The following is a 19734-nucleotide window of genomic DNA, read 5'->3' on the forward strand; positions in this document are numbered from 1 at the left end:
TGTGTGCCTGTGTATGCACATGCGCATACTCATGCCAGTCCTGAGGCTTGAACTCAGGGCCTGTGCACTGTCCCTGAGCTTGTTTTTGCTCATGCTAGTGCCCCACCACTTTGAGCCACAGCACCATTTCTGGCTTTTATGTTGGTTAATTGGAGATAAGAGTCTCACAGACTTTCCTGTTCAGGCTGGCTTTAATTGTGATTTTCAGATCTCAGCCTCTGAAGTAGTTAGGACTTCAGGCCACTTACACCCAGCATTCTCTTCATTCTTGAAGGATGTTTTCACCAGATGTAAAATTTGGAGTTAGCTTTACCTAACTTACACAACTGTAATTCCTCTGTATATCACCTTTATGGCAACCAAAAAAAATTTTTTAATGGAGTTAGGCATTCTGTTCTATCCCCTTGAAAATGGTGGGCACATCCTTCTTATATGAACTCCTAGGATTTCATATAAGAAATCCACTGTCTCACCATTTTGTTATTACCCTTCCCTTCCCTAAATCAGATAAACATATACACAAGACACAGGGTACAAATATCAAAAACAGTGACAACAGAGGAAGAAAATGAAAAACCAAAGGAAGAAAATGAAAGAAAAAAAGAAATAACTTCACACGGTTCATTAAAAAAAAAAGACCTCAGTATAATTTGTGGAGGGGAAGGGGAAAACAAGTCGTTTAAATAGGGATACAGGTGGACCTGTTGCAACAATGAGAAGTACAAGTTGTTATGTCAAAAACGAACTTTACAACTTTGGTGGGGGGGGTGGGGAGGATTGGGGGGGGGGGGGGGAAGGATGGGAAGGGATGGGAAGGGGAAACAAAGGAGGAGGCTACAATGCTTGATAAGAAATGTACTCATTATCTTGCCCATGTAATTGTAACCCCTCTGTACAGTATTTTCACAATAAAAAATAAATAATTTTTTTTAAAAAAAGACCTCGTGCTTCCATATCTTGGAGTTCACTTCAATTAGCATCATTTTATATGTTCATATGTACATAGCTATTGATCTACTGTGAGCCTCTGCTAGGACTATCCTCCATTTTTTTTCAGCCTGGCGCTGGTGATTCTCACCTGTAATCCTAACTACTCAGGAGGATGAGATCTGAGGATCACGGTCAAAGCCAACTCCAGCAGGAAAGTCTGTGAGACTCTTATCTCCAATAAACAACCAGAAAACCAGAAGTGGCCCTGTGGCTCAAGTGGTAGATCACTAGCCTTCAGCTGAAGAGCTGAGGGACAGCGCCCAGGCCCAGAGTTCAAGCCCCACAACTGATTATATATTTATATATGATTTTTTTCCAAGACTTTCCACTTTCTTACAAATGGGGCAATGTCACTTTCCATTGTGCATATATACCACATTTTCTTGATCCATTTCATCAATTGAGGGTCATCTGGGTTGGTTCCATATCTTAGCTATGGTAAATAATGCTACAATGAACAAAGGACAAAAGGTGAACCAATGCAACTGCGATAATCACAAGACCCTATGTTGGAAATCATCTTTACAACTTGGAGGGGAAGGGAGTTGAGGGAAGGGAATGTGGGAGAAAAGAAGGAAGGGGTAACACTGTTTGACAAGAAATGTATTCACTACCTTACTTATGTAACTGTAACCCCTCTGTATATCACCTTTACAATAAAATTTTAAAAAAGAAATCCACTATCATTCAAAAAACTCTTCCCTTATAGGTGATGTATTATTTATCTCTTGGTGCTTTTTCTTTGTCTTTAATTTTAAGAAGTTTGATTGAAATGATTTGACGTAGATTTGTCTGAGATTTTCCTGCTGGATTTTGTATTTTTACTTAGCTTCTTAACTCTGCAACCTACGCTTTTTGCCAAATTCTGAGAGTTTCCAGGTAATACTTGTTTGAAACTTTTATTACCATACTCTTCTATTATTTGTCTTGACTCCAGTGATATAAATGTTAGACTTCATAAGCTTGTCCCTACATTTCTCTGATGCTCTATTTATTTATTTCAAGATTGTTTTGATTTTTTTTTGTTGGTCCTGGGGCTTGAACTCTGGGCCTGGGAGCTGTTCTTGTCAAGGCGAGTGCTCTACTACTTGAGCCAGAGCATCACTTCCAGTTTTCTGGTGGTTTATTAGAGATAAGATTCTCACGGGCTTTCCTGCCTGGGCTGGCTTTGAACCATGATCCTTAGATCTCAGCCTCCTGAGTAGTTAAGATTACAGGTGTGAGCCACCAGCGCCCAGCCTTGTTTTGATTTATTTTTTTTTCAGTTGACTCTTTACTATGTCACAGATATAACATAATCAATAATTGAGCTATTCCAGTAAGCTTTGGTAATTTTGGTAATTTTTCAGTTCTATAATTTCCAAATTTTATATTTTCTATTTATTTGCTAACTTTTTTCTAATTTTTAGTTTGAATAGTGTTTGCACTTGCTTGTAAAGTATTTTTATGCTAAATGCTTTAAAATCTTGGCCAGAAAATTCCAACATCTGAGTCTTCTCAGTGTTGGAACCTGATTATCATTTCTCATTCAAGTTGGGATATTCCTGGTATGAAATGTGATTTTTTTTAATTGTATTCTGAGCATCAGGACTATTTTCTTACAAGACTCAGTTCCACTGAAAATTTGAAGTCACACTATCTAGACTGAGTACATAGGTCCTAGGCTACTTCTGTTGGCTGCCAAAGATAGTTGAGTAGAGTCCTGCAGTATTAGTCTAATCTGCTTCATTTTTGTTACTTATAGCTCATTCTGAAAACCTGGTTAATATTCCACACTTATATTTCTATCATTAAGCCTTTCAGTATGTTAACTTTACTCAGATTGATTTGTGGGTAGATCAAGAGTTTGCCTGGACTAATGAATCCCTTTCTCCAGCTCCCTCCTCTCAAAGACTTTCTCCACTGTGGGTATGCTTCCTAATACTAATCATGGGGTGATGAACAAAGTATAGAGTCCCTGGTCATCAACAGATGAGGTGAAAGTTGTCATGGGATGCCTGGTGCTGCGAGATACAAAAGTCCAGATTCCCCACTCCACTGACACCTGCCAATGGAGGACAGCTATACCACAGGCCAGATATTTTCTGTATTTTAGGCCATATACTTAAATAGCTTAAAACACCCCTAATTTATTATCCTACATTCTGTAGGTTGGGAATCCTGGCAAGCTCAACCAGGATCTTTGATCACTCTATGTCTCACAAGGCCAACCTGGCTAGCTTCTGGAGGTTTGAGAGAATGATCCACTTAAAACTCAGTACTTGAGTTTTGTTTTGGTTTTGGTTTTGGTTTGGTTAGGTTTTATTCCCCCAGAATCCAATTACCTGTGGCTGAAGGCCTGAGGCCTCCATTTCCTTTCTGGCTATACTCTTCCCCAATAGGTAATCTGTATTCCTTCCCACACGATCACTCCTTCAGCAGGAAGTTCTATTCAAGCTGTGAAACTCTCTGACTTCCTCTTCCTGCCACTAGGCAGAGAAACTTCTCTGCTGTTAAGGGCTCATGTAATAAATTAAGCCTACCTGGATAATCATCCTTTTCTTTCTCTGGATAACTTTCCTTCTCTTTCTGTCTCCCTTTCTTTTTTCTAACTCTGTCTCGTTTTGGTGACATTCAGAGCCTCTCACTTGGTAGCTAGCATAGGCAACACTGAACCATGCCTCTAGCTCTGTCTTTCACTGGTTATTTTTAGGATAGCATCTCACTTCCACCTAGGGTTGTAAGGTCGGCCCCGAGGCCCTGTGCAGACACCTCCCTAGCTCTTGACTAAGTTTCCACCGGTATTTGTTACCTAGGTAACTGGAACACCTGGAAGCAGTCACCTCCCCCTCCTACTAGGTCACATCCTGGGCTACCTCTGGTCACACACCTCCCATATGACCTTAGGAGGATTCCAGGCCCAGATCCCGTGTGGCCACACCTTTCCCCCACCTGGCCACACCTCTTCCTGTCCCTGGCCTATATAAGTCTCTGCCTGGGGGTAGGTCTCCCCTTTTTCTGCCATGCCTCTCCATCATGCCTGGTGGGGACAGCAGTTCGGTAAATAAATTTCTTTTCCTGCCTGAATAGCACATGGTGTTCTCTTCATTGGCAACCTAATGAAACCTACCTACTTAATATACCTTACATGTGTGAGTCCAACCGTAAGCTGCCTACTTTTTTTTAGGCTACCCAGTATCACTGGGATCACAGATGCATGCCAACAAATCCAGCTTCTCTCCATAGAGACAGTCTTATGGACTTTTTTGCCTGGGATGGGCTAGTATTGTTATTGTCCCAGTCTCAGACTTCCATGTAAGCTTGGGGTGACAGGCATACATCACTGGGCCTACCTATAGTTTGAGAAAGGTCTCTCAAACTTTTCTGTCCAAATTGCCTTTAAATCACGAACCTCCCATTGTCAACCTGTCAAGTAGCTAAAATTACAAGTATAAGCCACCGGTGCTCTTTTTAAGGTCAGCTGGGTTATATGTAACAAAACACAACCACTGCCAGGCACTGGAGGCTCTCACCTATAATCCTAGCTACTCAGAAGGCTGGGACCTGAGAATCATGGATGTGAAGCCAGCCTGAGCAGGAAGGTCCATAAAACTCTTATCTCCAATAAACCACTCTGAAAACGCCAGAAATGGTGCTGGGGCTCAAGTGGTAGAGTGCTAGCCTTGAGCAAAAGAATCTCAGGAACAGAGCACAGGTCCAGAGTTCAAGCCCCAGGACCAGCAAATAATAAAAAAAAAACCCACAATCACTGCAGTGATGGCTTATCACAATGACAGGTTGAGGGGATCTGCAAGTGGAATCTTGAGGAATTCTACTCACCTCACTCCTACTGGGTAGGGAGAAGGATGGAGTTAGTTATGTGGTCCACAGTTTTGGTTTTTAGAATGTATTTATTCTACTAGACTTGACTATTGTTTATATATTTAACTCTGTTCATTGCATAATTGTGGAAACATTTCTTCCAGTTTCTACATGATGATATTCACACACTATATACATAAGGTTACTTTAGAAATGATACTATAGTATTTTTCAACTCTAGATCTAGTTCTTGAGAAAAGATATTAGATGAACATGATGATTCGAGCCTATCAGGACCTGTGTATAAAATGAATGCCCAAACTTTACCAAGGAACCATTAAAACTAATTCTCAGTCTCTTAACCTTTCTCCTGCCCCCACTCCAAAATTACAACAGTACAGCTTACCCAGAACACAACCAAGTTAGAGACTCACTGTCTGAAGTCTGTGGGAGTCTCACATTTTAGAAGTCCAAATATCCAGTAATGACCACACAAACAACATCTGGTCAGATAATGACTTAGATTTTGGTCTTCGAGAAAGCTTTCTAAGGTAACATTCGATCATCTTATCACTAAGAAAGTAAGATTCCATTATGTACAATCACCTAAATTGACTGGGTCAGGGGAACTAAAATTTACCGAGGTCACAGCCCTCCCTGAATCACAAGACAACCCCTTAATCCCCCCTCCCTCTCTGTCTCCCTCCCTCCTTCTCTCTCTGTTTCTCTCTCTCTGTCTCTCTCTCTCTCACACACACACACATGCACACGCGCGCGCACGCGCACACACACACACACACACACACACACACACACACACACACACATCCCTGAACTGTAACAGTTACAAAGAGAGGAATTCGCTAAATGATTTGAGCTTTAACTGTTCACATACTTCTCCTTAATTAGTCCAGACCCTACTTGGATTAACAATTCTCAGAACAGTATCTAACAGGCTCCAGTTGTAGGACTTCTTTTTCTGAAAATAAACTATATGTTTAAAGTCCAAAACATATTATGAGTTGAAATTGATTGCTGCTGAGGGCCCTAGGGATAGGAAACAATCAATAGTCACACATCTGGATTACCTCCACTGATAAAAGTCACATTCCTGCTAAAAGCAAATACAGAACACTGTAAAATGACATTTATGTACAAATAAATAAAAAATGAAATGTTTTTGCTAATTGAATTGCTAGGGGAGAAAATTAGAACAAGCTCATAAAAGTAGGTGAAGGCTGAAATAGCCAACTTCTGAAAAGAGTTCCTAAAATTCAGCAAGTAAGTTTAATAACCTTCATTCTACCTGATAAAAACACTTGGGGAGGTATAACGCAGCTGACAGTAGTAGCAAAGAGCTCAAAGCCAACAAGACAATTCAGCCAGATAATGCTGCCTCCTAGAGCTCAGGACCAGTATTCTAATGTTCATGTTCATATTCCCTCCCTCCCTCCTTCCTTCCTTCCTTCTTTCCTTCCTTCCTTCCTTCCTTTCTCTCTCTCTCTCTCTCTCTCTCTTTCCCTTTCTCTCTATCTCTTCCTTAGTATGCCTCCATCACCTCTTCTGGGAAAATGCACATAATAAAAACAATACCTGTGGCAAGTGCCAGTGGCTCATGCCTGAGTAATCCTAGCTACTCAGGAAGCTTAGATCTGAGAATTACAGTTCAAAGCCAGCCCAGGCAAGAAAGTCTGTGAGACTCTTATCTCCAATTAATCACCCAAAAAGCTGGAAGTAGGACTGTGGCTCAAAATGACTGAGCACTAGCCTTGAACAAAAGAAGCTCAGGGACAGAGCCAGGCCCTGAGTTCAAGTCCCAGGACCAGCACATACACACACAATACTTGTGTCATAGAGTGCTATAAAGATTTTATTGTTATAAAATCCATGAAGAATCCAAATTAACCTCCTTCCAGACTAAAGTGTTTGTTATATTTTGGACATTACACACAAATTATATATACAACACTGGGTAGCCATAAGCCTTCACTAGAAGATAGACATCATCATTCCACAAATTAACCCAGCAATTGGGGCCCAAAATGCTCAGTTCACTTACCACATTCTACCAGTTGCCTAATAATCAATTCTGAAATTTCTCAAGTGGTATTTAAATCCTGAGCACTTCTGTCCAACATCTTTGCAGAACAATGCCTAACATGTACTCTCCAGAGCACAGAAGAACCCAACACTAGGCCACAGGCCCTAAAACTCATCCTGTAGGAAGACACATGTTTGTGACAACACGATACTCGATACTCCACATTCAATGTATCCCCTTTTTGGCTTATAGCATGTAGCAGACACTCAGCAAATGTTTGCTTTAATGATTGCAAAGGCCCCCACATGCCCAATCAAAGCATGAGGAAATGATATGAGCAAGAACAGACTCAGCCTATCACAAAATACACATATTGTCTTTCAAGACTGATATCTTAAAATAACTATAATTATAATTCACAAAATTAATGACCTTTGTGTCATTAATTTAAAGAAGAATGCTGTAATCTTTCATTTTTCTGTGTGTACCAATATGAGGGCTTGAACTCAGGGCCTAGACACTGTCCCTGAACTTTTTAGAAATCTACTACTTGAGCCACAGTTCTACTTCTGGCTTTTTCTTCTTTGGTGGTTAATTGGAGATGTCAGTCTCATGGGCTTTCCTACCTAGGCTGGCTTTGAGCTGCAATCTTCATATCTCAGCCTACTGAAAATTACAGGTGAGAGCCACCAGTGCCAGGCCATAATCTTTGAATACCGAACAACACCGTGGAAGCCTCTATGCCACTTGTTGAAGTCAATTTACAATTCTTTCTTTCATAAAATAGGAATAAAAATGCAACTGTGCACTTTATCTTGAAGTGATACCAACTACTGGCCTTGTGCCTCATTTATTAAGTGTATTCACCAAAGACTTTGCACAAATACGAAAAAAGGCTTTGAATATGCAAAGAGAGAGATCTGAAACACACAGTGAAGGAGTAGGAAAGCAAGCTGAGAACTGTTACATTTAGCATATGTACAATGAGCTGCAAGTAAACACACTGCAACCTTCTGCAACAGGACAGGCAGCGTGCAAAATTTACTTCTACCTCATACACACAGAAACAGGCTAAGAAAACAGCTCACTTCCTCACAAACAGTATCAGATCAATTTAAAGACCAACAAGCATATTCTTTTTAATTCCTACCACAGCTTCCTGCTTTTCTGTCTCTTATTTGTGAGCTACAAAATATCCCAGGCCTGGGTCCTGCTACACTTTACCAAATGTCCCCTCCAAGAACAAGCAGACAAAACAGTGCATGTTGGTCCAAGCCACAGTTTTGATTTTCTTTGTAAAATTCATTCTGCTGGCCATTAAAAATGTCTATGTATGGCTCAATGTCAGAGAAAGCCCAGAAAAGGGCTGTTTGCCAATCTTTTGTGTGATTAAAGCACACTAAGTCATATTTTTAAAGGAAGACACTGCTAATTAAAATGCAAAGAAAAAGCCCACATCTGCTTATAATAGGAGACTGTCTCATGTTTTATATAGCAGTTTGAGGTCTCAGAAGGGCAGCTATATTTTTTTAATAACTTTGAAGACCCATTGCAGTTTTCCTATTATCATACTCTATATATTATGGGCTATTGTGGTCTATTTAGAAAAAAAGGATATCTCAAAACGAATATTAAGTAAAATGATAATTGTGCAACATTTTAATGTCATGTTAACGTATTTTCTAATAAGCCACTCAGGAATGCAACTATGAGGACATTTTACATTCCTCTAAACATCAGAGGATAGCACAAACAGAAGAAACCAGTAAGGTATACTGCTTCCTCTTTTCCTTTTCTGATAGAGAAGGTAATCCCAAAGGTTAGAATTTTATTTTCCTCTAAGACGTGAATCTGTTTTGAATCTAACTTCACAATCCACTGTCTTTTAACCAATTCTGCATATCCTCACTGAATCAGTTTTGTTATTGTGCTAGTTCTTTCATTAAAGGAGTCAACAAAACCTAAGATACATGATCTCAATTGGCATGCTTATTATAATGTGAGAATTCGTCTTTAGCTGGGCATGGTGGGGCATGTTTGTAATACCATTTATTCAGGAGGCAGTGGCAAGACTGTGAATTCAAGGCCAACCAAAATAACAGTGAGACCCTATCTCAAAAACAAAATACAAAACCAAGTGCCAGTGGCTCATGCCTGTAATCCTAGCTACTTAGGAGGATGGAACCTAGAGAATCATGGCCCAAAACTAGCCTGGGCAGGAAAAGTCTGGGAGAGTATGTCTCCAAAATAAAAAGCCAAAAGCTGAGCTGGAGGCAAGGCTCAAATGATAAAGTACCATCCTTGAGCAAGAAAGCCAAGCAAGAGCTCAACACCCTGAGTTAAAGCCTTGGTATCAGCACACAGAAAAGTACAAAGAAAATGGTTAAGGGGAGATTATGGCTCTCTCTGGTAGAGTAATTGTCTAGCATGCATAAGACCCTAGTACCCAATTACTACGGAAAAAAAAAGAATTAATCTTGGATAGTTCCTGTGCCCACCAATCAGATCATTCTTAGAACATGGAATTCTGTCTTTTAGGACTCCTCACAGGTCATACGTGGGAAAACAAAGACACCAAGATCCAAATGATTAGTTCAGTTGGTTTGTGTGGCACACATGAGGCCAAGAAACAAGTGTGAAACTCCACCCCCCCTTTCTTTCTCTGTCTTTCAGAGAAGCTACTGGTTTACACAGAAAAAAAAAACCCTACTGATTGAAAGCACACGAGACAATTCCACTCCTGCACATGTATGTATGTATGTATATATATATATATATATATATATATATATGAGAGAAATGAATACTTATGTCCACAGAAGACACATGAGACTGTCCAAAGCCTTTATTCATAAAAATCATCCCAAACTGGAAACAATACCTATCAACACAAGAATAAATATGGATAAACACATAATGTTATACTCATTACTATAGCATACCACATTACAAGAACAAACTACTGATACATGCAACAACATTTTGTTGGACGAGATTAGTCAGATATAAAACAGCATGTAGGGCTGGGAATGTGCCTTAGTAGTAGAGTGCTTGCCTAGAAAGCATGAAGGCCTGGGTTCCATTCCTCAGTATCACATAAACAGAAAAAGCTGGAAGTGGTGCTGTGGCTCAAGTGGTAGAGCGCTAGCCTTGAGCTGAAGAGCTAAGGGACAGTGTCTAGGCCATGAGTTCAAGCCTCAGGATTGGCAAAAATAGAGTACATAGTACATGACTCTATTTATATGAAATTCATGTACAAGCAAAACTAATGTATGATGGTTGATTGCCTAGGGAAAGGGGAAGGGCGTGATGGATCTTTCTATGGGGAAATAAATAGTACTGAACTGGATGATAGATGTAAGAACTAAAATCATCATGCACACTAGTGATACAAGTTATTTTTACATAAATTTCACCAAAAATGAATAAAACCTTTTAAATGGGGCACAGCAGCTCAAGCCTTGGGAGATAAGAGTCTAATGGACTTTCCCGCCCCAGCTGGTTTTGAACCTCGATTCTCAGATCTCATCCTCCTGAGTAGCTAGGATTATAGGTGTGAGCCACTGGCACCCAGCCTCACCTCATTTTTATTATTTCTGTCTACTGGTTTTGAGTTGGCTTGTTCCTGTTTTTCAAGGAGCTTGAGGTATATCATTAGACTACTAACAAGATTTCTCCAGTTTGTTGATATAGGCACCCGTAGTTGGGAAAGAGGTAGGGGGAAAAGATTTTTCATCCGTATTTACAAAACAGTAAGTAAAAAAAACCAAAAGGCCATGTGGGATAACAGATTGTAGCCTAAGAGCTAGCAAAACACTGCTCTCTTCAGAACATTGGGATGGACTGGTATAAGGAATACCAAGAGGATGGCTGCTTTTCATGTCTTGAAAGTCTGAGACAATAGAGTTAAAGGTAGACAATGCATGCCAACACTTTTGGAGAACACGCTCAAATGGGACACTGAGTAAGGGTCTGATCAATAGACAATGGGATTTCACAAGATTACCCCCATTCATTCTGGGGACAAATCCTTCTGAAACCAAATGGAACATACAGAGCCACTTTTAAAAACAACATGATTGCTATTACTTAAAGATACATTTTCTGCTGTTAGAATTCTCTACAGGAGCTTTGATTAGTGTTCACTCCACCACTTCTGCCTACGATATTTTCAATAATAAGCTTAAAAGTGAAGACTTAAAAAAAAAGAGAGACTCAGCCATCTGAAAGAATCCAAGTTTCTTTTTCTGCCAAATGTGACAGGCACAAGTAGTGCAGCCCCAGCCATTCCTCTACAGCCTTTCTGCCCTCAATAAAACAAGCCCCTGCCAAGCGTGTGACTTTCCCTCAATGGACAAGCTCCAGCCAAGGTGAGATGACAATTGATTAGGCAAGAGCAGGAAGTCCAGTCCAGGAGAGAGGGCCATTCTTTACTTGCTAACAGAATAGGGGCACACTCAGTAGGTGGCTACCACTGTGCTAAATGATTGTCAGAGCTGTGTCAGTTAATTGTCACAGGAGCCGCAGGAAACAGCATGTCCAAACAAGGGTAATCTTAGGCTGGATTAATAGACACTTTGTAAATAAATAAGTGAGATATACAGAAATCCCAAGGCCAAGGGCTAGAGACAAGTGAGCCCCCACACCTGACATAATGACAGAACAGGGACCTGGAGAAAGGTACCTGGATGGAGCAAGCCAACCATGCATAAGGAACAGCACAGGCAGAGAGTCAGAGGATAACCCCTGATCTCACTGGCCTTCCTGCCCTCTCCTGACAAATATTCCCTTAAGCCAAAGCCTACTGCAGTCAGAAGTCTTGCTGAGGCCTTCTTTAGACCAGCCCAAGGCAGCACAGGCAGGTCAATGGAAGACCTCTTGCCATTAAGGACCCCATCACATTAATCTCAAATCGAAGGAATCTTCTGTTCCTCGATGGGCAATAATGCAGGAGCCAAGAGGGTCACCTTCTAGCAAAGCTGAGCAATTTCTGCTCCTATCTTTCCCCAGCCTGTTTCCCTCCTTCCCTCCATCTTTTGTGGAAACACCAGCTTCGGTGTGCAGAGCAAATTTCAAAGGTTTTACCTATGCCTTCCAGCCCAGTTCTCAGATTCTATGGATCTGAGGTATGAAAATATGGACATACTAAGTCAACAGGACATATACAAAACTTTCAAAACGAGGCCAAAATGGGAGCCTATGCTGCAATCCCTTCCTCCCAGGCCTGTCCTCTCCTTCCCAAAGCCCTCTCTTTTCCCCAGGTCATCTCTCTCTCTCTCTCTCTCTCTCTCTCTCCTCAATTTCCCACACTCCTCTAATTCCTTCCTCAATCTTCACTTCAACTACCACCCATTTTATGTGGAAAAATCCCTCTTTTCACACTAGAATTTGGCTGTTTCCAGGGAAGTCCTTTCCCAAAATTGCAAAGTTTGTTTGGAAAAGAAAATAAATTACCTCCCATTTACACATCAACAGAATCAATCAATGCTAGCCCTGATGTAATGTTTTCCCCTTCTTAAAATAGGAGAGAGTTGGTGGGTTTAAGCATGGTCTTGGGGGGAGGATGTCTATGCTCTGACCCCCTGCAAAAAGCAATTTTTATCTGCATGTTACCAACAAAACTTCTCCCTTTGGCTTTGCACACACCCCCAAAAAAATGTAAGTACCATTTTGTTTTTAACTCTGAGCTAAGATCCTAAAGAATGGACTCCTAAAAAGTAGAGATAGTGAGCCCCGGGGCTGGAAATCCAGAACACCTCACATGTTTTTTCCATCAGCACTCCTACCCAGCCGTCAGAGACTCTTTGAGCTAGGGCCAATCACTTCTCTGGGACCAAGGTTCCCAAACTACCTGCTCCTCACAGCCGGGGCACACTACTAAGTATGGTCTAATACCTCAGGGAATATGGCAAAGGCTCTTGGGATTTCTGCATGCAGCTCTTCATACCAATGGCGATCCGTTCTGGTCTGGTGTAGAGTAGGAAATATTCCAACATGGAATTGTGTCTTTTAAGCCTAATCTTCCCTTGAGGAACAACCTCCAGGTGGTCCCTTTTTTACCCAGCAATTGAAACTATTATTTACAACTGTGAGCCATGTAATTTATTAACAGAAATGAGCTACATTTTTGTGATTAAGTCCTAGGTGAATTGTACAAAGGACCTAGTTTTCACAACATCACTGAAGAAATGGGTCTTATTTGATACTTCCAGGATATAAGGAAATAAAGGAAAATAATATCACTCCTATCAAAAAGGTAATATGAATACAAAGGTGGGAAACAGCATTAATTCAGATTCTGCATTTAGTTTGATTGCTACCTGATGGAAGTGGTCAAAACAGTTTCACCTCCATTTTGCATGAAATGAAAAGGGGAAATGTTCTTTTAAATTCTCAAAGCCAATAAACAAGAACACAAACAATTTAACAAGCTTTATATTTTCCAGCATTTTCTAAGAGGTGACACATGGTTTGGGAAAAGATTATCCTGTATCATTAAAAAAGCCATCTCAGGGCTAGGAATGTGGCTTAGTAGTAGAGTGCTTGCCTAGCATACATGAAGCCCTGGGTTCAATTTCTCAGTTCCACATAAACAGAAAAAGCCAGAAGTGGTGCAGTGGCTCAAGTGGTAGAGTGCTAGCCTTGAGCACAGAGAGGCTCAGGGACAGTGCCCAGGCCCTGAGTGTAAGCCCCAGGACTGGCCAAAAAAAAAAAAAGCCATTTCAGCCAGGCTCACCCCCATAATCCTAGCTATTCAGGAGTCTGAGACCATGAAGATCAAAGTAGAGGAGGTATAATGCAAGACTCCATATCTAATTATCCAGAAAAAAAGCCAGGCTGGAGGTATGAGTCAAGTGGTAGAACGCCAGCTGTGAATAAGAAAGCTGAGAACCCCAAGCACTGAATTCAAGCCTTGGTAACTAGCACACATACACACACACACACACACACACGCCATTTCAAAGCAGGCATCCCAGATAGCAAGGGCAAAGCTACACATGCACTGCACTTGTTGATATCACCCAGGAGATCAAGCTCTTAAAACAGCCCCTAAAAAGAGTCCCATGCAAGTCATCAAGTGTCCCCACAGCAATTGGTCAGCAGAGCCCAGACAGAAGACAGGAAAAGGGTTTTGCTTTGTACTCACTCTTACAAAGTTGTCAGGGAACAAACCTCTCCTGCCGTTGATCTGTCCCTCCCACCAGCCTCCATCCTCTTTCCTGATGTTGGTGATGACCTCACCCACGCTGATTGTCAGCTCATCATCGTGCTGGGCCTGGTAATCAAACTCCACTATAGCCTCCACTGAAAGGGACAGAGAAAAAAAAGAGTAATTTAGGTTAAATGTTACAGAAGTTCAACGTCCTGCAAGACCAATAGTCATATGAAAGGGACTTTCCCTCTAGAAATATTTAAAATAACAGAGTCACACACAGAAAACCGAATCTGGTTAACCTAAAACCTGAAGCACAAAAACCACAACGTGCTGGTCATAGACACAGGCGAGGTAGCCTCAAGTCTCAAGGCCAGCAGGGGCTTCAGAGGGGAAACCACACAATGAAAGGGGCATAATGAGGTTTCTCTTACCCAAAGGCACAGAAGGAAGGAAGGAAGGAAGGAATATAAGGATATTTGTGAAACTTAAATGAAACTTCAGTGGCAAATTAACATCCTAAGAGTTATGATAGATGGGAGCTAATGGTTCATGCCTATAACCCTAGCTTTTCAGGAAGCTAGGATCTGAGGATCAAGGTTTGAAGCCAGCCCAGGCAGAAAAGTCTGTGAGACTTATTGTCTACTAACCACTAAAAAGCTGGAAGTAAGGCTGTGGCTCAAATGGTAGAGCCTTGAGAGGAAAAAAAAACCCCAGGGACAGCAACAGGTCTTGAGTGCAAGCTCTAGGACCAGGTGCAAAAAGAGTTATGTTGAAATAATGGAGGAAGAAAAGTTAAATAATTTCTAGAAAAAGTTCATATAGGGGCTGGGAAGGTGGCTCAGTGGTAGAGCGCTTGCCTTGCATGCCTGAGGCCCTGGGTTCAATTCCTCAGCACCACATAAGCAAAAAGAAAAAAGCCGGAAGTGGCGCTGTGGCTCAAGTGGTAGAGCGCTAGCCTTGAGCTGAAGAGCTGAGGGACAGCGCCCAGGCCCAGAGTTCAGGCCCCACGACCGGACCCAAAAAAAAAAAAAAAAAGTTCATATATACTAAAATTAACTCAAGATGCATTACAGATCTAAAAGAGCTCAAGCTGTCATTTATTTCATTGTGGTTTGTAAAACTTTATTAACATATAATGATCCTACATACGGAGTACAGTGTGACATTTCTACACATGTATAATGCACACTGGTCAAATCTGGGTGATTAACATGTCCTTCTCATGTCCTTCTTTTTTGTTTAGAGCCTTTAACCTCCTCCAGATCTAAGAAACTTAGCTTTGGTGAAGATTTCTTAAATGGAAAATAAAAACAACATAAATAATTAACAAAATTCAATGGCCAGGTATTGAACACCTTACATTTTCCAGGAGAAAGGTGAGTATGGGTAAGTAGGTCCCCATCACATGGGCTTGGCGTATCCATTATGGGTAAATTCTCAAAGCACTTCCTGTTCAGAATATCCTTTCTACCTGGCTGGTCCACTCAAAGACAGTGTAACCAGAAATGATTCAAAGTGGAATTTCCTTTTCTTGTATCATTTATTCATTCCAAAATTTTCTGGCTCCCTCTACCACTATAAATCTATCCAACATGAAGTTGGGTTATGACCTATTGTCATCATTTTTCAATGAAAAGGGAGTGTAAAAGCATAAAACAAAGCAATCTTTCTCTTTACTCCTCATGGTTGCCGGTAAGCAGGCAGAAATACTCTGATTTCCTTGTGCCATCCATTGTTCCCCAGCAGTTATAGCAATGGGAAGCAGGGAGATTTAAAGTCTGCTTTCAGCCAAGTCCAGGGGCTCATTCCTAAACTTCTAGCTATTTGGGATGTTTGGGCAGAAGGCTCTGAGTTCAAGCTCCAAGACTGGTAGGAAAGAAAGAGATATGCTGAAATAATTTAAGAAGAAAAGTTAAATAATTTCTATTAAAAGTGTGTTATGAATTAAAATGAACTGAAAATGGACTACAGATCTAAAAGAGCTCAAACTGTAATTCATTGTGGTTTGTAAGATTTTATTAACTAATGAGCCCAGGAGTTTAAGTCTAGACATGGGGCTGGAAAGGTGGCTCAGTGGTAAAGCACTTGTCTTGCACGCATGAGGCCCTGGGTTCAATTCCTCAGCACCACATAAGCAAAAAAGAAAAAAGCCGATAGTGGCGCTGTGGCTCAAGTGGTAGAGCGCTCACCTTGAGCTGAAGAGCTGAGGGACAGTGCCCTGGCCCAGAGTTCAGGTCCCATGACCAGACCCCCCCCCAAAAAAAAGAAAACGAAAAGTCTAGACATCATAGTGGGTACACCTATTGCAAAGGAAGAAAAAAGTTTTCTTCAGATCACCTAGAGATTGATCTGCTGGAACTGAGATTACAACCACTGTTTATGTGCCAAACACTGCTCACTGCCTTCCTACATTTCATCTCATTTCCCAATTCAATAGTATGATACCTATCTTCCCACTGAAAGAACCTGGCGCTCAGCAAGGAAGTTGAGCTCATTTTCTGAGCCAGTGCACTCCAAAGAGAGACATGTCAATTTCAGGGGCCTGTGGCCATGATGGGAGGAAAATGTTAGAATGTCTATTCGTACTTTTTCATAAGAAAAAAATTCAGCTTCCTATTTATAGAATAATGCTGATTCCTTCATCCGGTCCCTAGGTCAGACAGTCAGAGGTCCTCCAAGGGACAGGAAGTAGCAGCCTAAGACAGCAGAACCAAGGAACACTGGACAAGGAAACCTGCTAGAGCAGTCACCAACTCCAGCACCAGGGGGAGCTCTGCAGCTGTGTGATGTCTACTGCTAAAGCCGCTTTATGGACCTTACCCCATGGAAATAAAATAGATTAGCTAAATAGATTAGCAGCTTGTAAGATTGGTGTGAAGGAAGTAGAAGCTATAGACAATATTCAACTTCAAGTAAATAAGAAAATAATGGAGAGCTGGGAAGGTGGCTCAGTGATAGAGGGTTTGCCTTGCATGCATGAGGCCCTGGGTTCGATTCCTCAGCACCACATAAGCAAAAAGAAAAAGGCGAGGAGTGGCGCTGTGGCTCAAGTGGTAGAGTGCTAGCCTTGAGCTGAAGAGCTGAGGGACAGTGCCCAGGCCCAGAGTTCAGGCCGCATGACTGATTAAAAACAAAAAGAAAGAAAGAAAATAATGGAGCTTCTACTTCTGCTCTTGGTGAACACAAACTAATCACATCATACAAGGAGATGACCAAACACCTCAATTATCAAGACAAATGGGCTTACGTGGGTCACTAAGTGGGTATTTGAAAGAGAGAAGATTTTCCATCCTAGAAGAAATCTATATTCAAATTTCCAAACCCACTGAGACACTAGGAACTTGGACTATACACAGGATAAATTTGACATAATCCACAAAGGAGGCACACAAGGTATAGGTCAGCAAAGATTTATTTAATGCAAGAAGACAAAGCAGGGTGTAAAGAAAGAGGAGAACAAGCTAGCTCCTTTGACAAGCTATCAGAAGTGGGAGCTAAGGCTCAGTGGATAGTCTTCAATCCAAGGGTATTTACATCTCTTTCTGTGTCAAGGGTACAAGTCCAAAACTGTCGACTTGAATGCATGGTCACATAGCAATTTGCCAATTACCCTGTTTTAATACTACCACCCAAGTAGTAGTATTAAAGGTAACAGGGTTAAGTTTGTCTTACAATCAAAGGATCTTGTACCACTAAATACCATTTCTTTATGTTCCTTTGCATACCATTAAGTACTTTTCTTGAACTCAGGGCCTAGGTACTTCCATGAGCTTCTCTGTTCCAGGATGGTGCTCTACCACTTGAGCCACAGCTCCACTTCCAGCATTTTTAGTGCTTAGTTGGAGGCAAGAGTCTCATGGACTTTCCAGCCTAGGCTGGATTTCAACCATGATCCTCAGATCTCAGCCTCCTGAGCAGCTAGTATGTGTAGCTAGATGTAAGCTACTGATGCCCAGCTCTGTTCTTTTTCTTTTTAAGGTATTCTTCGTGGACACACATTTACAAGAAAAGGCAGGTATTTCTCTTTTTTTTGGCAGTTTTTCCATTTGTGTTTGTGGGAAAGTTTTTTATATAAATGTGGGAATATAAAACATTAATGCAAGTCAAAACTTTTTCATTTGGTCGTTTCAGTTCAGCTTTTAACAATTATATATAAACCTACTAATTTTTTCTGGACAATGCCAGCACTCAGATTTTTTTAATAACTAAATTTTAACTAGGTGCCAGTGGCTTGACCTGAAAAATCGGCTACTTTCTGTTCATGGATTAAATTCCTCAGCCAGAAGAGATGAGAGGGGCATCTGCTGTTATATCATATCTTGGCTATGGTAAATAGTGCCGCAATGAACATGGTTGTGCTGGTAGCTTTATTGTAGCCTTGTTTGTGGTCTACTGTATAAATGTCCAGGAGAGAATTTCTGGGTCATAGGGTAGCTCTGTGTTTGGCTTTATGAGGAACCTCCATACTGCTTTCCAAAGTGTTTAAACAGGCTTACAATCCCACTAACAGTGTAATAGAATTCCCTTTAGAGAACCCTATTGCATTGTTGGTGGGAGTGTAAACTTGTTCAACCACTTTGGATAGCAGTATAGAGGTTCCTCAAAAGACTCCACATAGAGCTCCCCTATGACCCAGCAATCCCACTTCTGGGCATTTACCCAAATGATCACAAACAAGGCCATACTAAAGCTACCAGCACAACTATGTTTCTTGCAACATTATTCACCATAGCTAAGATATGGAACCAACCCAGATGCCCCTCAGTAGATGAATGGATCAAGAAAATGTCACACACACACACACACACACACACACACACACACAATGGAATTCTATGCCTCCATCAGAAAGAATGACATCGCCCTATTTGTTAGGAAATGGAAAGACCTGGAAAAAAAACTATATTAAGTTTAGTAAGCCAGGCCCAAAGAAACATAGGTTCCCTTATTTGCAATAACTAGTAGAAGATAAGCAGAAAAGGTCAAAAGCTATGTACGTATGACCACATAAGCTGATGTTAAGCGAAGTGAACCCCAAGATAGGGACACAACTCGTTTTTTCTTTCTTGCTATTGTTTTTAACATATTTAAAATGTACTACATGATTTTTTTTGTTTCTTTTGTATGTTCTTCCCCCACGGTATAACCCCTGTTTTCACTACATTTGGTGTCAGTGCCCTACATCTTGTATACACATTTTTTTAATTTGGGGAAGGGAAGGGAAATAACAAAATGCTGAAAAAAGGATACAGGTTGACCCATGGTAACAATGAGATGTACAAGACACTATGTGGACAGGAACTTTACAACTTGGGGTAGGGGAGGGAAGAGTTGGGGAGGTGGGGAGGGAAGGGATGGTAGGGGGGGAAAGGAGGAGGAATAATGCTCAATAGGAAATGTACTCATTACCTTACTCATGTAACTGTAACCCCTCTGTACAGTATTTCTATAATAAAAAAATTAAAACAAATTTGAACTGGAAAAAAAAGAATCTCCTTTTGATCCTCATCATCATTTATTATTGTGTTTTCTTGATGACAGCCATTCTAACTGGGGTGAGGTGGAATCTTACTTAGTGTTCCTTTGATCTGCATTTGAATGGATTTGTGGTATGTATACACAATGGAATACTCATCCATCAGAAAGAATGATATTGTACCATTTATAAGGAAATGGAAAGACTTAGAAAAAATTGTATTAAGGGAAGTAAGCCAGTCCCACAGAAACAAAGGTTGCATTGTTTTCT

The 19734-nt window shown here is 41.0% G+C and overlaps 1 protein-coding gene across 4 annotated transcripts in view; it reads right to left on the reverse strand.

Moving 5' to 3' along the window:
* Sh3kbp1 (SH3-domain kinase binding protein 1) overlaps positions 1-19734 on the reverse strand; it is a 337484-nt gene that overhangs the window by 262160 nt on the left and 55590 nt on the right. For all 4 annotated transcript variants that reach the window (XM_013026512.1, XM_013026514.1, XM_013026511.1 and 1 more), the window contains exon 2: positions 13980-14137. In XM_013026512.1, coding sequence (XP_012881966.1) covers positions 13980-14137 — 158 coding nt within the window. The remainder of the gene's footprint in view (positions 1-13979; positions 14138-19734) is intronic.

This window comes from Dipodomys ordii, unplaced genomic scaffold (genome assembly GCF_000151885.1).
Source record: "Dipodomys ordii isolate 6190 unplaced genomic scaffold, Dord_2.0 Scaffold94, whole genome shotgun sequence".
NCBI lineage: Eukaryota > Metazoa > Chordata > Mammalia > Rodentia > Heteromyidae > Dipodomys > Dipodomys ordii.